General features: G+C 42.0%; 1 protein-coding gene across 3 annotated transcripts in view; it reads right to left on the minus strand.

Annotated features, from left to right (window-relative positions):
• Window positions 1-16,077, minus strand: part of VOPP1 (VOPP1 WW domain binding protein) — a 59,022-nt gene that overhangs the window by 11,379 nt on the left and 31,566 nt on the right. For all 3 annotated transcript variants that reach the window (XM_065753067.1, XM_065753066.1, XM_065753068.1), the window contains exon 2: window positions 9,260-9,318. In XM_065753067.1, coding sequence (XP_065609139.1) covers window positions 9,260-9,318 — 59 coding nt within the window. The remainder of the gene's footprint in view (window positions 1-9,259; window positions 9,319-16,077) is intronic.

The raw sequence follows: 16,077 nt of genomic DNA on the forward strand, positions 1-16,077 counted from the left end.
GCCCGCTGTTAAACACAGCATTAGTTCTTTGTATTGCAAAGTGCTCCCAATGGTCAAGCATCTCTAATTCATCTAATTCCTTATCTGCTCTGGAAGAATCAACAGCCTGCTGGTAGGGGGCAATGGGCGTCCAAGAATTTGCTATCTGCCTAAATTGAACAAACTTGTTGTGGTTTTGTGGTTTTGATGCCGGTAATCCACATCAGAACATCATGCAGCAGTTAAGGAGTTAATGCTGTGGGAGCAGCAGAGGGGCGGAGGTCCGCACCGGATGCCAGGCGGCGCTCTGCCTGGGCCCGTTCCTCTGGGCTGCCATGGAGGTTCATCATGTGTGCTTCCCCTGCAATTCCTCCTTAACGTAAGCTCACAGCTTTTGGTTTGGAAACTTCATTTCTCTCTCAATTGTTTAATTTTATTATATTTAGTAAAGTTACAGTTCCTTCTCAGATCGTGTCGTTTTTTCTTTGTAGACCCATCTATTCCCGCTGTTTCCTTCCCCCCCGCCCCGGAGCGCACGGCTCTGCTTGGGCCACTGACGGTGGCCACTGACAGTGCAGTTTATTTTTTTTTTCTTCTCCTTTCCCCTTCTCTCTCCCTTCTCAGTTTCCCTTGGGTCACTGTCATGGATAACACCGTGACACTTGTGTACAACACATCTTTTTCTCCATCAGACTTCCATAGGACCAAACACAGAAAAGGACATGGGTACTAATGACCAATAGTTAGGTACCGTCATGTCTTTCAAAATTTTCATTCCAGGTCTCCCATTGAAGAAAAGGATAGAAACATCAAGGTGACTGCAGGGTTGAGCGATCCTTGATGCAGTTCACTGGAGCTCAAGCCACCTACAAGCCTTCCCCTCCCACTTACAGGAAGACAGAAGAAATTACTTCTCAGCTTTGCACTAGGGTTCTTAACTGGGGCATGGAAGAGTTCACATTTTGATGAATATTTCAAGGCAAATGGCTCCATCTGGAAAAGCTGAGGCTCACTCATGATAAGCCGCAACTGTGGAAGTAGGAGTAGGACTGCATTTTGTGCTCCACCTTGAGCAGTGGAGAGCCTCATTTCAGTGTCCATATCTGCTAGAGAAGTACATCAAAAAGCGACTTCCCTTTCTGTCCTTCCTTCCTCTTTTTCAGACTAAACTGCCCAGCCCTCATCTCTGAGAGATCAGACTTCAGATCTTAAATAAGGTCAGTCACCTGCTTGACTGCCTGTTAAGGCTGAGCTATAAAACTCCTTTCCCTTCCTCAGGAGCCATTCTTACTGAGTTGGTTGTTGGTGTGCTAGTCAGAATCTCTCCAGGCTGTACACAGGACAAATGATCCATCAAAGAAAATTCATCTGTGTGGAAAGGCTTCCAGCAGCTGGGTGATTATGATGCTCATGACTGGAACATCAACATCCATCAACACTGAGAGAATCTAGCCCCTTATCTGAAGCAAGGAACACATGCCTTGAAGGGCATAGGTCTATTGAAGTGAGCTGTGATGTTCTGTGCCATTACTGTTTAAGATTACACAGAAATGAGTAAAGGTGGGGGGGGGTGTCTGTTGCCTTTATATACTGATGGTCTGATAATTACTGTCTTCTTCCTTTAATATCACACACTTTCATTCTGGAGCAGAAGTTACATAAGCAAACAGGCCCTTTCTCTAGCTGTTCACTTGAACATGATATCCCTGTCCCAAATCCAGGTCCCTGTTTCCATACTCTACCAGCCATTCAAGATGCCTGAAATCATAGAAAACTGCAATGGTGGTCCCATCTTCCTTCCCATGCTGGTTTTAAATCAAATAGAGTGATAAATCAACAGCTAGCTTACTGCCCTAAGCACACACCTGCTGACATTTCATGCAGCTTAACTGCAATTGGAAAGAAGAGTGTATCATCAGGAAAGCTAACTCAATTAAAAGCAGTAAACATAGAAGGATGCGGAGCACAGAAAGTAACTCCCACAGTGCAGCATGCCCCATATCTGAACTGTGGGTTTTTCCCTGTTCTCCTGTACACATTTTGACAGACGAGCTGCTTCTTAAGCACTTGGATCAACAGTGAGAGAGGAAATCTTTTCTACTGCTTTTATCTGGAACATTTTTCAGGTTCTTGGTAACATAAAAATATTGTTACAGACTTTTGCAACCAAACAAATAAGGACTTGCATTCTAAACCCAAATGAATATGACTGTGTGACAAACACGTCAAAATTTAATCAGCAAAGGAAGAGAAAACTGTGGAAATACACAACAGACTTATTTCAAAAGCCACACGAAAAAATCAGCATTCTTATCCATAATAAGAAAAAGATTTGATTGCTCCTAAACACTGCAGAACATGTGCTTGCTGATATTCTTCATGTTCAAAACATTTCTTTTTTTTTAGATTTATATTAAAGTTCTTTTACTAATTCCAAAAGGAAAATTAAACAGTATTTAACATAAATATGTACAGTTGCAGCTGTCTGTTGTATGCAGTAAGCTATTTTCTATGGCAGAAACATTTAAGCATAAAAATACTGCATTTATGTCTACCCACATTTTTAGCATTAATTCATGTCCTGCATCAGATAAGAAGCAGAAGAGATTACAAGATGACACTCCTCTATGCTGCTTCTGTCTTTCTCATCACTGGTAGCATTTTCTTCCAAAGGAAGGTTCCATGTGTTTTTTTTTGAAGATCTTTCATGTAGAAGCCCACCACTAATCCTCCAAAACATACTCACACAGGAAACTCATGACTAAGCCCTAGTGTAACGAGTCAGCGCTCTGGAGGTGGAACAAAAACTACAAAGAGAACAGGTAAGGAGGAGTTTAGAAAACATCAAATTCACAAATAGGAATGACGTTAGGAAAGCCAAAGCTCACTTACAACTGATACCTGCAAGGGACACTGAAGGGCAGCAAACAGAGCTTCCACCCCTACTCTAGCACTGGAAGAAGAGGCTGAAAGGAAACTGAGACCCTCTGCTGTGTAGGCTGAGTGATTTAGTGACAGCAGAAACATATAAGGCTTAAGTACTCAATGCACTCTTTAACTCACTGCTCATTAGCAACAACTCCCAAGCCTCTGCTTACAGATAGTGTTGTAGAAGGCAATTAATTACCAGAAGCTGACGATGATCATGTCACAGATTACTTCCATAGACATACCAGTCCATAGGACTAGAGGAGTTTCACCCAATGATACAGAGTGTTGGCCAACATCATTTGGCATCTCCAAAAAGTGACAGACGCTGGAAAAATGCAGATTTTTTCCCATTTTCAAACTAGGTCAAAAAGATAATCTGGAGATCAATACGCCAATCGTATTTGTGTCAGCTGCTAGCAAAAATTGAAAAAAATCAAAGACTGAGTTGTCCTGAGACATTTATGGGCATATGAAGGAGAAGAAAGGGAATGAGAACAGTTGGCATGAATTTACTAAAAGTAAATCACTCCTCTTCACATTGAGGGCCTCTGGACAAGCCAGAGAGCTGAACAGGTGAAAAACAATCCCTGCAACTTGTTTGGACAGCAGGACTCAAAGGACAGTGGTCTATAGGTCACACTCTCCCCAGAGAGTAGAAAAACCACTGGTAGTACTGCAGAGAGATCTGAACTTGCCCTGTTGACAAGCATGTCAGTGGAATTAAGGTACGGTCACCAAGTTCACAAATAATACCAAACTTGGGGAAGATCAGCTAGTGAGCTCAACAGCCTGAGAGGAACCTCATACAAATGATCAAAGAAATGCAAAAGCCTTGCCTGTGGGAAGGACAAACATCTTGCATGAAGCAGCTCTGTGGGAAAAGCCTTTGGGATCACATTAAATAGCAAGCTAAAGACAAGTCAGCAGTGTGCCACAGCAGCAATAATGGCCAACAGAAGCCTAGTGAGTTAATCAAGCATAGTAATTATCATCTTTCACCAAGCACTTGCAGGACTGTATCTAAAATTATTCAATTTTGTTGCCTCAGAAAAAAAGAATGACACTGATCAACTGCAGGAAGCTCAGCACAGGGCCACAAAGAGGCTCAGAGGCCTGCTCTGTGAGGAGGCTGAGGAACCAGAGCGTGTTCAATTTAGGAAGAAAAATGGCTCCAAAGGGACCAAAGAGCAGCCTGCCAGGACCCAGGAGGTTACTGAGAATATGGAGTCAGGCTCTTCCTGGTGGTGCAGCCTGTGACAACAGATAACAGATGTAAACTGAAACAAAGGAGATTCTGACTTGATATGCAGCAAAAATATGTATATTCCATAAGGTCAGTCAGGCAACAGAGCATACTATCCACCACAGAGGTTGTGCCATCTCTCCCCTTGGAGTTTTTCCAAGACCAACTGGATAAAGCCCTGAGCAAATCAGTCTGACCTATTCTGAGCAGAAGAATGGACTGAAGATCTCTAGTCCCTCTCTTTTCCTGACTACTTCTATTAGCATATCACATCATAAAGAACTTCAACACACCACTGATCAGCAGGATGATCTGAAACAATGTTAACAGTTAACTGGATAATACAAAAATTATTTTCTCCCTTTAAGTTACCCTAAGTTACTAATCCCCTTACTACACATGACTACCTCACCGACCTTAGTTACCCATGGTATTTCCATTTCCCTGGACACATGCTCGTACTCAGAAACATTTGTGCTGTTTTATTAAAATGACACTGAGTCTGGAAAGGAAAGATTTAAAAGAATGCAGGGCCTAGCATCTGGATCACTTTGTTAAATTCAGCATTCAGGAAGGTTATGAATCTCCAGAGAAGGGAACTCCACAACCTGTCTGGACAACCTGTTCTACTTCTCTGCCACACTCAGAGTTCTTTCTCATGCTCGTATAGAACTTCTGTGTGTTCTGGTTTGTGCTCCCCCTGAACTGTTGCTGTGCTCCACTGAAGAGTCTGGCCCCACCAGCACTTCAGATGTTTATAAACACTGATAAAATTCCTCCTCAGTCTTCTCTTCTTCAGGCTGAACAGTTCCAGGTCTCTCAGGCCCTCCTCATGAGGAAGAAAACTCCAGATCCCTAACTATCTTGTGGCCTTCCACTGGACTCTCTCTAGAAGTTCCCTGTCTTTCTTGAACTGGGGAGCCCAGAACTGAACACAGTATACTAGATGTGGCCTCACTGGGGCAAAGTAGAGGGGGAAAAGAACCACCCTCGACCTACTGGCCATGCTCTTTTCAATGCATCCCAGCACATCACTGGCCTTCTGGGCCACAAGGGCACACTGCTTGAATTAAACTGAAGCTTATCACTCACTTATGGAGGCTAAAAAAAATCACAGCCACTGGCAAAAATATATATTTTTCAAGTACTAATACCATTAACTACTTAGAGAGATGTATGACCACGTAAATAACAGAGACCTCCACCTCAGCTCTAGCTGTAGTACTAACGCATTTTAAGAAAGTTTTGAGCAACAGCTCTAACAGCCTTTTTTTGAAAACAATTACAGTAGAGAGCACACTGAATCAAAAAAAAAAAAAAGGAAAAAGCAGTTACAAAAAAATCCAGTGATATTACTGCAAATTTTGTCTCCAATCTGGCTGTATTTCTAGGACAGCTACTTTGTGATTTCTTATCCTACATTGCTTTTGCTTAGCAGACACAGCCTTATCTCTCCCTCTGCATGGCTGAAATAGAGGCCTTACAGGAAAGATCAACTCAGCTATTCTGCCACTTTTTTCTAAAGTTAACAACCATTTTATATGATAGGCCACCTTGGATTTATGTTACTTTAGGCAATTTTAAGAGATGAGGCACCTTCTAGGAAGAAAAGCCTACCCAGAACAGATATGGCATATGGGCACACCAGTCCCAGGAGGCCATGCTCTGAGTATACCACAATAAATCTGTGAATCGACACAGAACTTTATAATTCTGAGCTGACAAGCTAATCTATTCATTATAATACAACGTGTCTCAAGAGAGACGTGATATACTGTCAGCATGGGACTGAAATCACAGTGAAACCACTAGGGACTACGTTTCTGAGTTTCAAAAGTCTCTCAAGATAGTCTAAAGACCAAAGGACATATTAACATATGTTAACTGGGTGGAAAAACTTTCTGTTAGAAAGCCACTGATAAGAAGGAATGGTATCTATTATGAACTTGAGCAATTAAGTATATCTGCTCCTCACCATTTTCCTGAGCAGCAGTCTGGAAGATAAAATGAAACTTGTTTCATCACTGTACATTCTAGATCTAGATATGCACAGAGGAGACACTTTCAGGATGAAAATACTTATAGAATAATTTGGGTTGGAAGAGACCCAATCCCCTGCTATAGGCATGGACACCTCCCACTAGACCAGTTTGCTCAAAGAACCATCCAGCCTTGCTCTGAATGCCTCCAAAGATTATTTAACAGCTAATGAACATGCTAATAAAGGAGATCCTACCAATTCATGCCTTCTCTCTCACAATATGCATAATAGTAATTTTCTTCCATTTAACCAGCATTCACCAGAAACCATACCAAGCTGATTCAACACTGAGTTTAAGATGTGAAAATGAACAACCTTCTGTGGCATGAGTGAGCTGACTTAATTCAGTTAAGAGACAAACAAATGCCAAAGCAATGGGGCGTTGCCCTAGGACACTAAGGCTAGTGGTGTACATCTCCTTCAAGATACAGATGTGAAAAGACAGTGTGAGTAGGAAGCAGCAAGGGATCCTATCCAGCAATAAATTAAATTGTAGAAGTAACAGATCAGGAAACTGCAGGCATTGATTCCCCATAGTTTTGGTGCAAGCTCCCCCTTTAATCCTACAGGGTTCATACACACTCAAAGTCTCTCCCTGCTTCCTTCCAAATTTACCCTCATGTGTCCTCTGAGCTTTAACATCCCCAAATCCTTACCCCCTTTCTTTACTGTTTCCTCTTCCTCACTTAAACTCATAATCACAATAATAATAATGGCATTAATAAGATGCTTTTCACCGTCACAATAATCGCTGAGCGCACACATCGCACTGTTTTCCCCTTCCTTTTCCCATTTACTTACACTGCCCAGATGACTGCTATTGCCACACATATACACAGTATCTTGGACAACAGGCTGCTGCAGTGAGATAAAAGAGGCTTGCAAACAAGGTGTCCCTGCAGACAAGCTGCACAGAGGCTTGCAAATTCCTTTCTGCTTGATGCCTGTAAACTCTCACCAAATAAGTCTTCAGTTACAAAGCTTCAATTGACAACCTTGACCTTAGGAATTTTAAACTTACTGCACAGGTTTAATGGGCTAATTAACTTCTATGCCCTGGGTGGCATAAAGTTAGAGTTCATTGCACATGTGATGTATGATACACAGGGTAGTCACATACAAGGGGGAACATGTATTAGGTGGACCAGGAAGTCTGTAACCTCCAAGTACTTCAGCCAATGAAGAAAGGAGAAGGAACAATGTGGGTGGGAAGAGGAGATAAAAATGAGGCTGCAACCTCTGATGGGTTGAGAAACCCATCAGACTCTGCCTATGGAGAAATGCCCCCAGTAGAATCTCTTTATTCAAATAAAGAAAGCTAAATACCCTCCTCTGGCTCTTCTTGGGATTAAGATAATTGAGCTGAGCAATCCTTTTTAACAACAATATATAAGCCCTCTCCCAGTTCTCTGTATAATTCACAAATTTCTTCCTTTCAGTCTTCAAAGCTGTGTGCAATTTCGGTCAACCTCTTTGATGGACTAGAAAATAAACACGCTGCTTTTCAGCAAGGTAATCCATTTCATTGCACAAAAAAAACACAACTCAGTAAACTAGTAATCAAATGGAAAACAATTAAGAAGCAACCTTGTGTGCATCCGATCTATTGCAGAGACTGAGCCTCCCCTTTTATACGCCTTGCTTTCACAGGACTGTATCTTTTTACTTGTGTCATAAAGAGTTTGAGCTAACAACCAATATCCGAGCAGTTACTCCCTTTGTATTAACAAGGAAAACAAATACTGACTGCAAAAATACATGAGCAGCAATATAGGCAGGCAGAACACCAAGGTGAAGATGAGTAATGCACTCCTGAATGTCAAGTTACAGGGGGATATTCTTTCCCACGTCGTAACAAAAAAAAAAATGCAGGTGGAACCAAAGTCCTGCTGTTATTAGAATGCAAAGAAAATTATCTCATTTAAATCCACTCATATGTTCTAGCCAACCATTTATGCAGAAACATTTTATGTCTTGTATATACAGTTTGGGCCATTCTCAACCATTCTCAACATTTCAGTCACCTGAAAAACAGACAGAAAGTTGCAGGCAAAAACACTTATTCATCAGTTAATATTCAGGATCACAGATAATTAAACCACACAGTGGTTCATTCTTTCAGGGAGCTTTGTTTCTTGCCTGGCTTCCTGGCTGCTTTTTGGCTCTAGCACTTCTCTCCTGCTTCTGGCTGATGAAATGGAGGTGGAGAAGAAAAAGGAGGAAGGTTCCTGGGGAGCATCAGGATTACAGTAATTTCCTATATGTGACTGGGGAAGAGTTTGCCAAGGGAGCAATGACCTGTTGCTGCTACCTACTCCCCACCCCTTTTTTTTTTTTAACTTAGTTTTAAAAGATGTTTGCAATTATAAAGTTATATAACCTAAAGTCTAGTGCATTTATCTCCTTTCTGCCCCCAAATACACAGGAAAAATAACATCCCACTCATACATTTCCTCTGCCTTTTTATTGTCGCTGTGGGCAACTTAAAACAGAAAACTGCAATTTAGAAGGATCCTCGATCATGCTCCCAGAGTTCATTGGCATTTGGTTCACACCCAAACCTGATGTGAATGTTGATGCCACTCATCAAAAGGACAGTTATGTCATAGATAACAAATCATCTCAACTCCCTAAATTAAACATCAGCATTACCACAGAGACACAGCTACTCTTGGTATGCTGCCTGATTACCTTTCCTTGTTCAGAACAAAGAGAGGACTGTCCTCACACAGCTCTACTTACGTTTCCTTTCATCGTTCTGAAATGAGAGCTGTTTAAGATCCAACATTTTGTTTTCAAATGGAAAGATCATCTGAATGGGTGGGGAAATGAGTCTGCATACTTTTTTTTTTTTTTTTTAATAGAGGGAAGGGGAAATAGATTAGATGGGGAAAGTGGGGAAGAAGTTTTCTTGCATTTTCATTTTTAAATTAGATGGGGAAAAAGTCTTAGAGAAGTTATGGAAAAAGTATAATCCATGAAAGAATAACAGTTTTAAGAGCTGAAAGAATCTAGTTACCTCTTGCTTACTAAAAAACACAAAAAGGAAAGTGATGACTACTTACATATAATAGGTAGGATATAACCCTTCAAAGTACCAGCAATGCTTTTTGGCCTCTGTACACTACAAAGAAAGAAGAATACCTCATTAATATTTACACAGAACAAAGTGCAACTATAAACACAAGCACTGAGTGTTTAGAAATACTGTAATTTTGAGCAATAAGGAAATGTGTCTTTTCCCAAATACTTCACAATCTCAAAACACATAACTGGGAACTTAGTTAATGTGAACTGTGACATGACCTGTTCAGGTTCAAATCCTTCATAGTAGGCTTTGTCTATGGGGCCTCAAAGGTTAATATGATTCACAATTATAATTAATAGATTCTGTGCATTGCCTGCGTTGCCTGATGAAACTGGTGCCTTAAAAGAATATGGAGAACTTAGGAGCTTATTGTGGCAGTAGTAACTTAACAGACCTCCATCACATGCTGAGTTTGAAGATGCAAGGCATAAGATTGCACAGAGAATTGCAGGAAATTATCCATCTTCATGGAATTCCCTACATGCAGAGCCATGCTTGGAAAGGAATAGAACAGAGATCCCACTTCATCTCTGTACACCTTGGAAATTTTTCAAGTGTTCATTAAATAACCTGGGAAAGGAAGCTGCTTTCTGCAGTCCACGGGCATTGTTCTCTTTTGCAGATTGTCAGCATATCCTTGCTAAGGGATGGTGATAGGCATTTTCTCAGGGGGAAGGGGTTGGTGATGCAGGCGGTGTGGGAAATGCATATCCACACAGGCACTGCTGGAATACAGACAGCAGCTAAGAACAATAGTGGCACTTAAAAAAGAAAACCAGATGTCAAACCCAAACTGCATATACAAGGCACAAAATACTTCTGCGCTTCCTGCTGACAGTGCTAGCATAAAACGATGCCTCCTTGCACATACAGTTCCAGAAGCTCTATCACAAACTGCACTATCTGATTACATACAGACTGGGCATTCTGGGACACCTCCCAGAGCAGCAAGAAAAATCTTCTGGGACTTTAACAGTAATTCTCCATGCTGCTCACACCTGACACCCAAGGTCAGAGAGCACTTGCACATCAGCATTACTTGGATCATCCTTCATGTTCACTTGGCAGCTCACCTTTAGATAATAGTTCATGTAAGTTTATTAGCCTCCCTGAATCTCAGAATACTAAATGAATCCAGTTAAGACAAAGACAAAGTGTTTTTAGATCTGTGAATCTCACTCCTCATGAATAAGAAAGGCCTCAAGCTATTTAATGAGCATCTGATGAGCTAAATCACAGATGGATCAATTACAGCCCCTGAAGACAAACTGCTATGGATTAAATTGTTAGGACTAGTACAGAGGAGGGGAGTAGGAGAAGAGAATTCTGATGAATATGATCAAGTCTGACCACTAATCCTATGACAGGCTCCCACCAGCTCCAAGAACATCTTTTGGTTCTGATGGAATGACTAGAACTTTTTCCTTGGGGGACAGCCTTGTTTCCTTCTTGAATCTATGCAGCAATGAATGTGGGGGATTTGTAGGAGGACTCCATGGTTTCTGCTGGCGATGCTGTTGTTCAGAAAGCTATCTCCAAATTTCATAGAATGGTAGAATCACCAAGGTTGGAAAAGACCTCTAAGATCATCCGATCCAACCATTTACCTATCACCAATAATTCCCACTAAATAATGTCCTTCAGTACAACATCTAAACATTTCTTCAACATTTTCAGGGATGGTGACTCCACCACCTCCCTAGGCAGTCCAGTTCTACTGCCTTACCATGTTTTTCCTAGCATCCAACCTGAATCTCCCTGAGCAAAACTTAAGGCCATTCCCTCTAGACCTATGAGTAGTTTTATGAGAAGAGACCGATTCCCGCCTCACCACAACCTCCTTTCAGGTAGTTATAGAAAGAGATAAGATTTCCCCTAGTCTCTTCTTCTCCAGACTAAACAATCTCAGCTCCTTCAGCTGCTCCTTGTAAGACTTGTGCTCCAGACCTCTCATCAGCTTTGTTGAGCTTCTCTGAACACGCTCCAAGGCCTCAATGTCTTTCTTGCAGTGAGGGGTCCAAAACTGAACACAGTACTCACGTTGCAGCCTCACCAGTGGCTGCAGTTTCCCCGGATCCTCATGAACTTTCTTGTAGATGAGAGTGACATTGGCAAGCCTCCAGTCCTCTGGGACCTCTCTGGTTACCAGGAATGCTGATAGATGGTGGAAAACAGCTTGGCATTCATCTCCACCAGCTCCCTCAGCACCCTTGAGTGAATCCCATCTGGCCCCATAGACTTGTGGCAGTCCAGGTAAAGCAGTAGGTCTTTAACTGTTTCCACCTGAATAATGTAGGGTTTACTCTGCTCCTCATTCAAGACTTCCAGATCGGGGGTAGAGTACCCCAAGGACAACTGGTCCATCTTTTAAATACGGATGTAAAGAAGGCATTGAGAACCTCAGTCTTTTCCTTATCCTCAGTGGTCATGTTCCCCAACACATTCAGTAAAGGATGGAGACTCTTCTTAGCCTTCCTCTTACTGCTAATATATCTGTTAAAAAACTTCCTTGTTCCCTTTTAGCCCAGCAGCCAGGCTGAGCTGAAGCTGGGCTTTTGCCTTTCTGATTTTCTCCCTGCACATCATAACAACTTCTTTGTACTCTTCCCAGGTTGCCCTTCCCTTCTTCCACGGGAGGTAGATTTTCTCCTGGAGACTCAGGAATAGCTCTGTTCACCCATGCCAGTCTTTCCCCACTGGCTCATCTGTGGCACAGTGGGATAACCTGCTCTTGCACCTTTATGACTTCTCGAGAAGCAGCCAGCCTTCCTGGATGCTCTTAAACTTCAGGACTGAATCCCATGGGACCTCCTTACCAAAGTCCTGGACAATTCAGAATCCACCCTCTGGAAGCCCAAGGCAGCAGTTTTGCTGCCCCCCCCCCCTCTTGGATTCACAAAGAACTGAGAACTCTAGCATTTCATGGTCACTTTGTCCAAGACAGCTCCTTACCTCCACATCTCCCACCAGTCCTCTGTGAACAGCAGGTCAAGTGGGGCAGCTCTCCCTGTAGGCTCTCTTACCAGCTGTGTCACGAAATTATGTCCTATACACTCTAGAAACCTCCTAGACTGCTTCTTCTGTGCTGTATAGTACTTCCAGCAGAGATCAGGGAAGTTGAGTCACCCATAAGAACAAGAGTTAGTGATCACGCAACTTCTGCTATCTGCTCACAGAATGTCTCATCCCTTTATTCTGGTTAGGTGGTCTACAACAGACTCCACCAGGATGTCAGCCTTGTTGGCACTCCCCATAGGGATTCAACCTCATAATTCCCAGCATATGACCTGTATGCCTGCTCTGTCCACTGATCACCCCAATCCCCTGAAGTCCTTTTTGAGAACCCTCAGGCTTCTCTCAGTGACCTAATTGCTGCTGGATAATAATCAGAGGGGTGAATGAGACTAGGACATTTTCTAGAAATATCCCTGACCTGGGCCCCAGGGAAGCAGCACACTTCCCTATGGATAAGGTTGGGTTGACATATAGGGCCCTCTGTTCATCTCAGAAGGGAGCTGCCTATGACAACGATCCTTCCTTCCTTCTTGTCAGAAGCAGTCTTGAGGTGTGTAGTCTACTGCCCCATCCTAGACAACCTTGTGGGTGAAGCTCCCACGGCATCCTCTCTCTCGAGTTCTAGAGCCTCAAAACTATTACACAGAATTGGGGAACTGAGGTAGATCAGGACAGGGACTGCCTGTGATGCTGAGCTGGGATCTGCTTTCACTCCTCCTTTTCTCTTAAATTACCTCCTTCTGCTCAACGCTGGTAGAGCATGGGGCCCATCACAGGAAAATTTGTTATTATTATTCCCCTTTATTACCCCACCCTATCAAAGCTTTCAACTTCTGAAATCTTTCCTATGAATCTCTTTATCAGCATGCTGTTTCCTCTTACTCTGAATTTAGATGTACAAGTTTCTCTCAGTGTCACTCTGCAAACACACAGCCATTGCAAATTCAGACGGCCTGCTTCTGATACAGGGCAAAACACTTTGGCTCTTTTCCTTTGAACGTTGCAAAGCAGCAAGCCCTGGCTAAAATCCCAGTCATCCCCTTGGGAAGCCTTATTCCAGTCCAGTGCCCAGTCTGGAGCACACTTGCAAAATGTTTTCCTTCCTGCTAATGAACGAACATGATTCACTGTTTACCTCAACATCCTTAAAGCCTGTCAGTCTAAAGCATTTTAATTGATGTTCTCCCAGCAATGTTTCCGAGCACATGGAGCCTGCATACCCTGCACAAATGTAAGGAAGGCTTTTACATTCAGTACTCATTCTGCCACCCTCCTACCCACATTTCAAACCACATTACAATTTCTAAAACAAACTGGGAAGATGACTCCTTTACACATCTTCCAAGTTGTAAAAACTGTATTTCTGCCTCTTATTCTGACTTATCTGTTTCAGACAGCTAATATGCTTGCCGCTATCACAAAAAAAGGCTGCAGCTTGGAGAAGCTTTGCAAATATTTCCTTCCAGTTTACAGGGCTTAGACATACGCACTATAAAAATCTGGTGCACAGACCTCATTTCTATATGGGACCTAAAACAGTAGGTACCAATCCTGATTCTGACATTTTTAATACCACAACAATATGAATAACTCATGGAAGCTATTCAGCTCTCCTACACAAGAATCTGGAAAACAAACAAGCAGATCTCAAATGTAAGCAGCAGGGCAGAATCTGGTGCGTGTTACATTTATACACACGCACACAGGACCAAGTGCTGCAGCTCCCACAGTTAGAACTGTGATCTCCATGGCAACATTGATAAGCAAATCCCAACACAAAGCAGTAGGCTACTAACCACAGTATGTACTTCTAGTTAGCAGACCTCACAGGAATTTACTGATAATATGACAACAACACTGGTGGTGCCTCTAAGGATCTCAATCTCCTTAGATACCAGAGAGATGAAGAGCATAGTTTGGACATGGATTAGTTTTTCAAATCCTACTTACATCCTCTGAAGCAGACCGTGATCACCTGTCTCATGCTAAGTACAAATATTCTGGCAAGCTGTGCAAACTCATGGGATACATCAGCCCCCAGCACTAGGCTCTGATCCTCATCAGTCTTTGCAGTATTGCACCTATACAGTTGTCAGAGACAAGGCAGTTATGAAATCTCAGATGGCAGCAACCAGTTCCAATCCAAAACCACACCAAGGGAAGATCAGCCTTATTACTGCAATATTAAGGGATCTCAGACAGGAGGGTTGGTGCCCACTCTGCCACCTCCTTTATGAAGCAAGACTGTATCTCAAAGTTTTACAAGGTATGTATTGTCTGAAAAGCCTATTTACCCATTCACTAATAGCAGAAAAAAAGTGTGTATATGGTTTTTAAACTGGTCTTACAACTCTGTAGAAGCTATCCACTTTTACAGAAGAACTTAGCACACTTTGCTTATAAAATTCTTCCTTCTATGCCCTTTAGCAATTTGGCACTGCTATGTAATATAAATACAACAGTATGTCAATTTTTAAATGAATGAGGCAGATATAATTGGGTGTGCATATGTAATCTTTAGAGAATTAAAGGCATATGAATTAACCAGATGCTTGAATACCCGCCTTAAGATTGTGTATTTGAAGAGAAAAGAACATGAGACTTATTTATTCATTTATTTATTTTAATAAATTAGCATCCCTTGTGGCCTGTTTTCTCTGTCAGACTGTAGCAACAAGAGCTGCAAGCCATGCTTTTCTGTGGCTTCTAAATTCAGATTTTCTCTAAGAAAGGAAACATGCTTTCTGCCACAGGTTGAAATTGCAAATGCTGCTGCTGCTAGTAAGAACAATGAAAATGAGAAGTTACTAAAACACGAAGCAAAAATTGGCTTTGATCACATTATGAAATACAGTGTGTGAGCAAACTCGTATGCACAAGATGTGGAGGAAGACAAACCAGGTAGACTGCTCATTCAATGTCAGAACGTGCTCCAGAGATCATTAGTTATGCTTTGTAGGGCTTGCAGAAATACAATCTAGCAGAAATATCCTCTAAATTGCACATTATTATCTCCCCATTCGCTTAGAAAATATTGATTAATTAGTCTTTGCAATCAATGGAGCAGTGGACTTATGCACTAGAGATTTAAATAATAATAATGCCAGAACAACTACAGCCTTATTTGTAGATAGTAAATACTTTGCAATACAAGTAGAATCAATTTTTGTGACAGGTAGCAATGGAAAAAAAGCAGCTTGCTGTTCATAGACCTTTTTGTGGAGGACAGGGTGGAATGATGGCAATCTATATTCTAAAGGAATGCTCAGTCTGGGTGGGTGACATCTGCTCAAAGACAGATTCTGCAAAAGGAACAGGTCTGCTATCGATCTGAGTCGATGAAACTGTACCAGCTCTGAGTTGCTGAGGGCATCGTTCCCTCTTTTTAACCAGAGAAAGATGCTACGCATCATTTCCCTTAAAGTTTGAAAGAAACAAAATAGAGAAATTCGGAACAAAAGATTAGAAATTTAAGTGAGTGACTTGCCATCCTGATTGGACAGGAATGGCTCCCAATGGTCTAGCATGGCACATCAGTGAGCTGCTGCATCCAACTCAGCTGGGTACGTGCTGTGAACTAGCAGGGGCCAGGTGATCCAAACCTCATTCTCATGGCTACAGCCTCTGCAGTTTTGCTTGGATTAATTCATTCATACGTGAACAGGAAGAATGAAATAAAAACATAGAGTAAGACCTCATCGGTTCTAAGCATCACATGACACATTGTTAGAAAAGAATTTCCTATTCCAGCACATACTGAGAACTCTGTCTTCCATACAG

The sequence above is a fragment of the Cyrtonyx montezumae genome, unplaced genomic scaffold (assembly GCF_038088225.1).
Source record: "Cyrtonyx montezumae isolate F1298 unplaced genomic scaffold, pur_monq_1.0 scaffold_8, whole genome shotgun sequence".
In the NCBI taxonomy this organism is placed as follows: domain Eukaryota; kingdom Metazoa; phylum Chordata; class Aves; order Galliformes; family Odontophoridae; genus Cyrtonyx; species Cyrtonyx montezumae.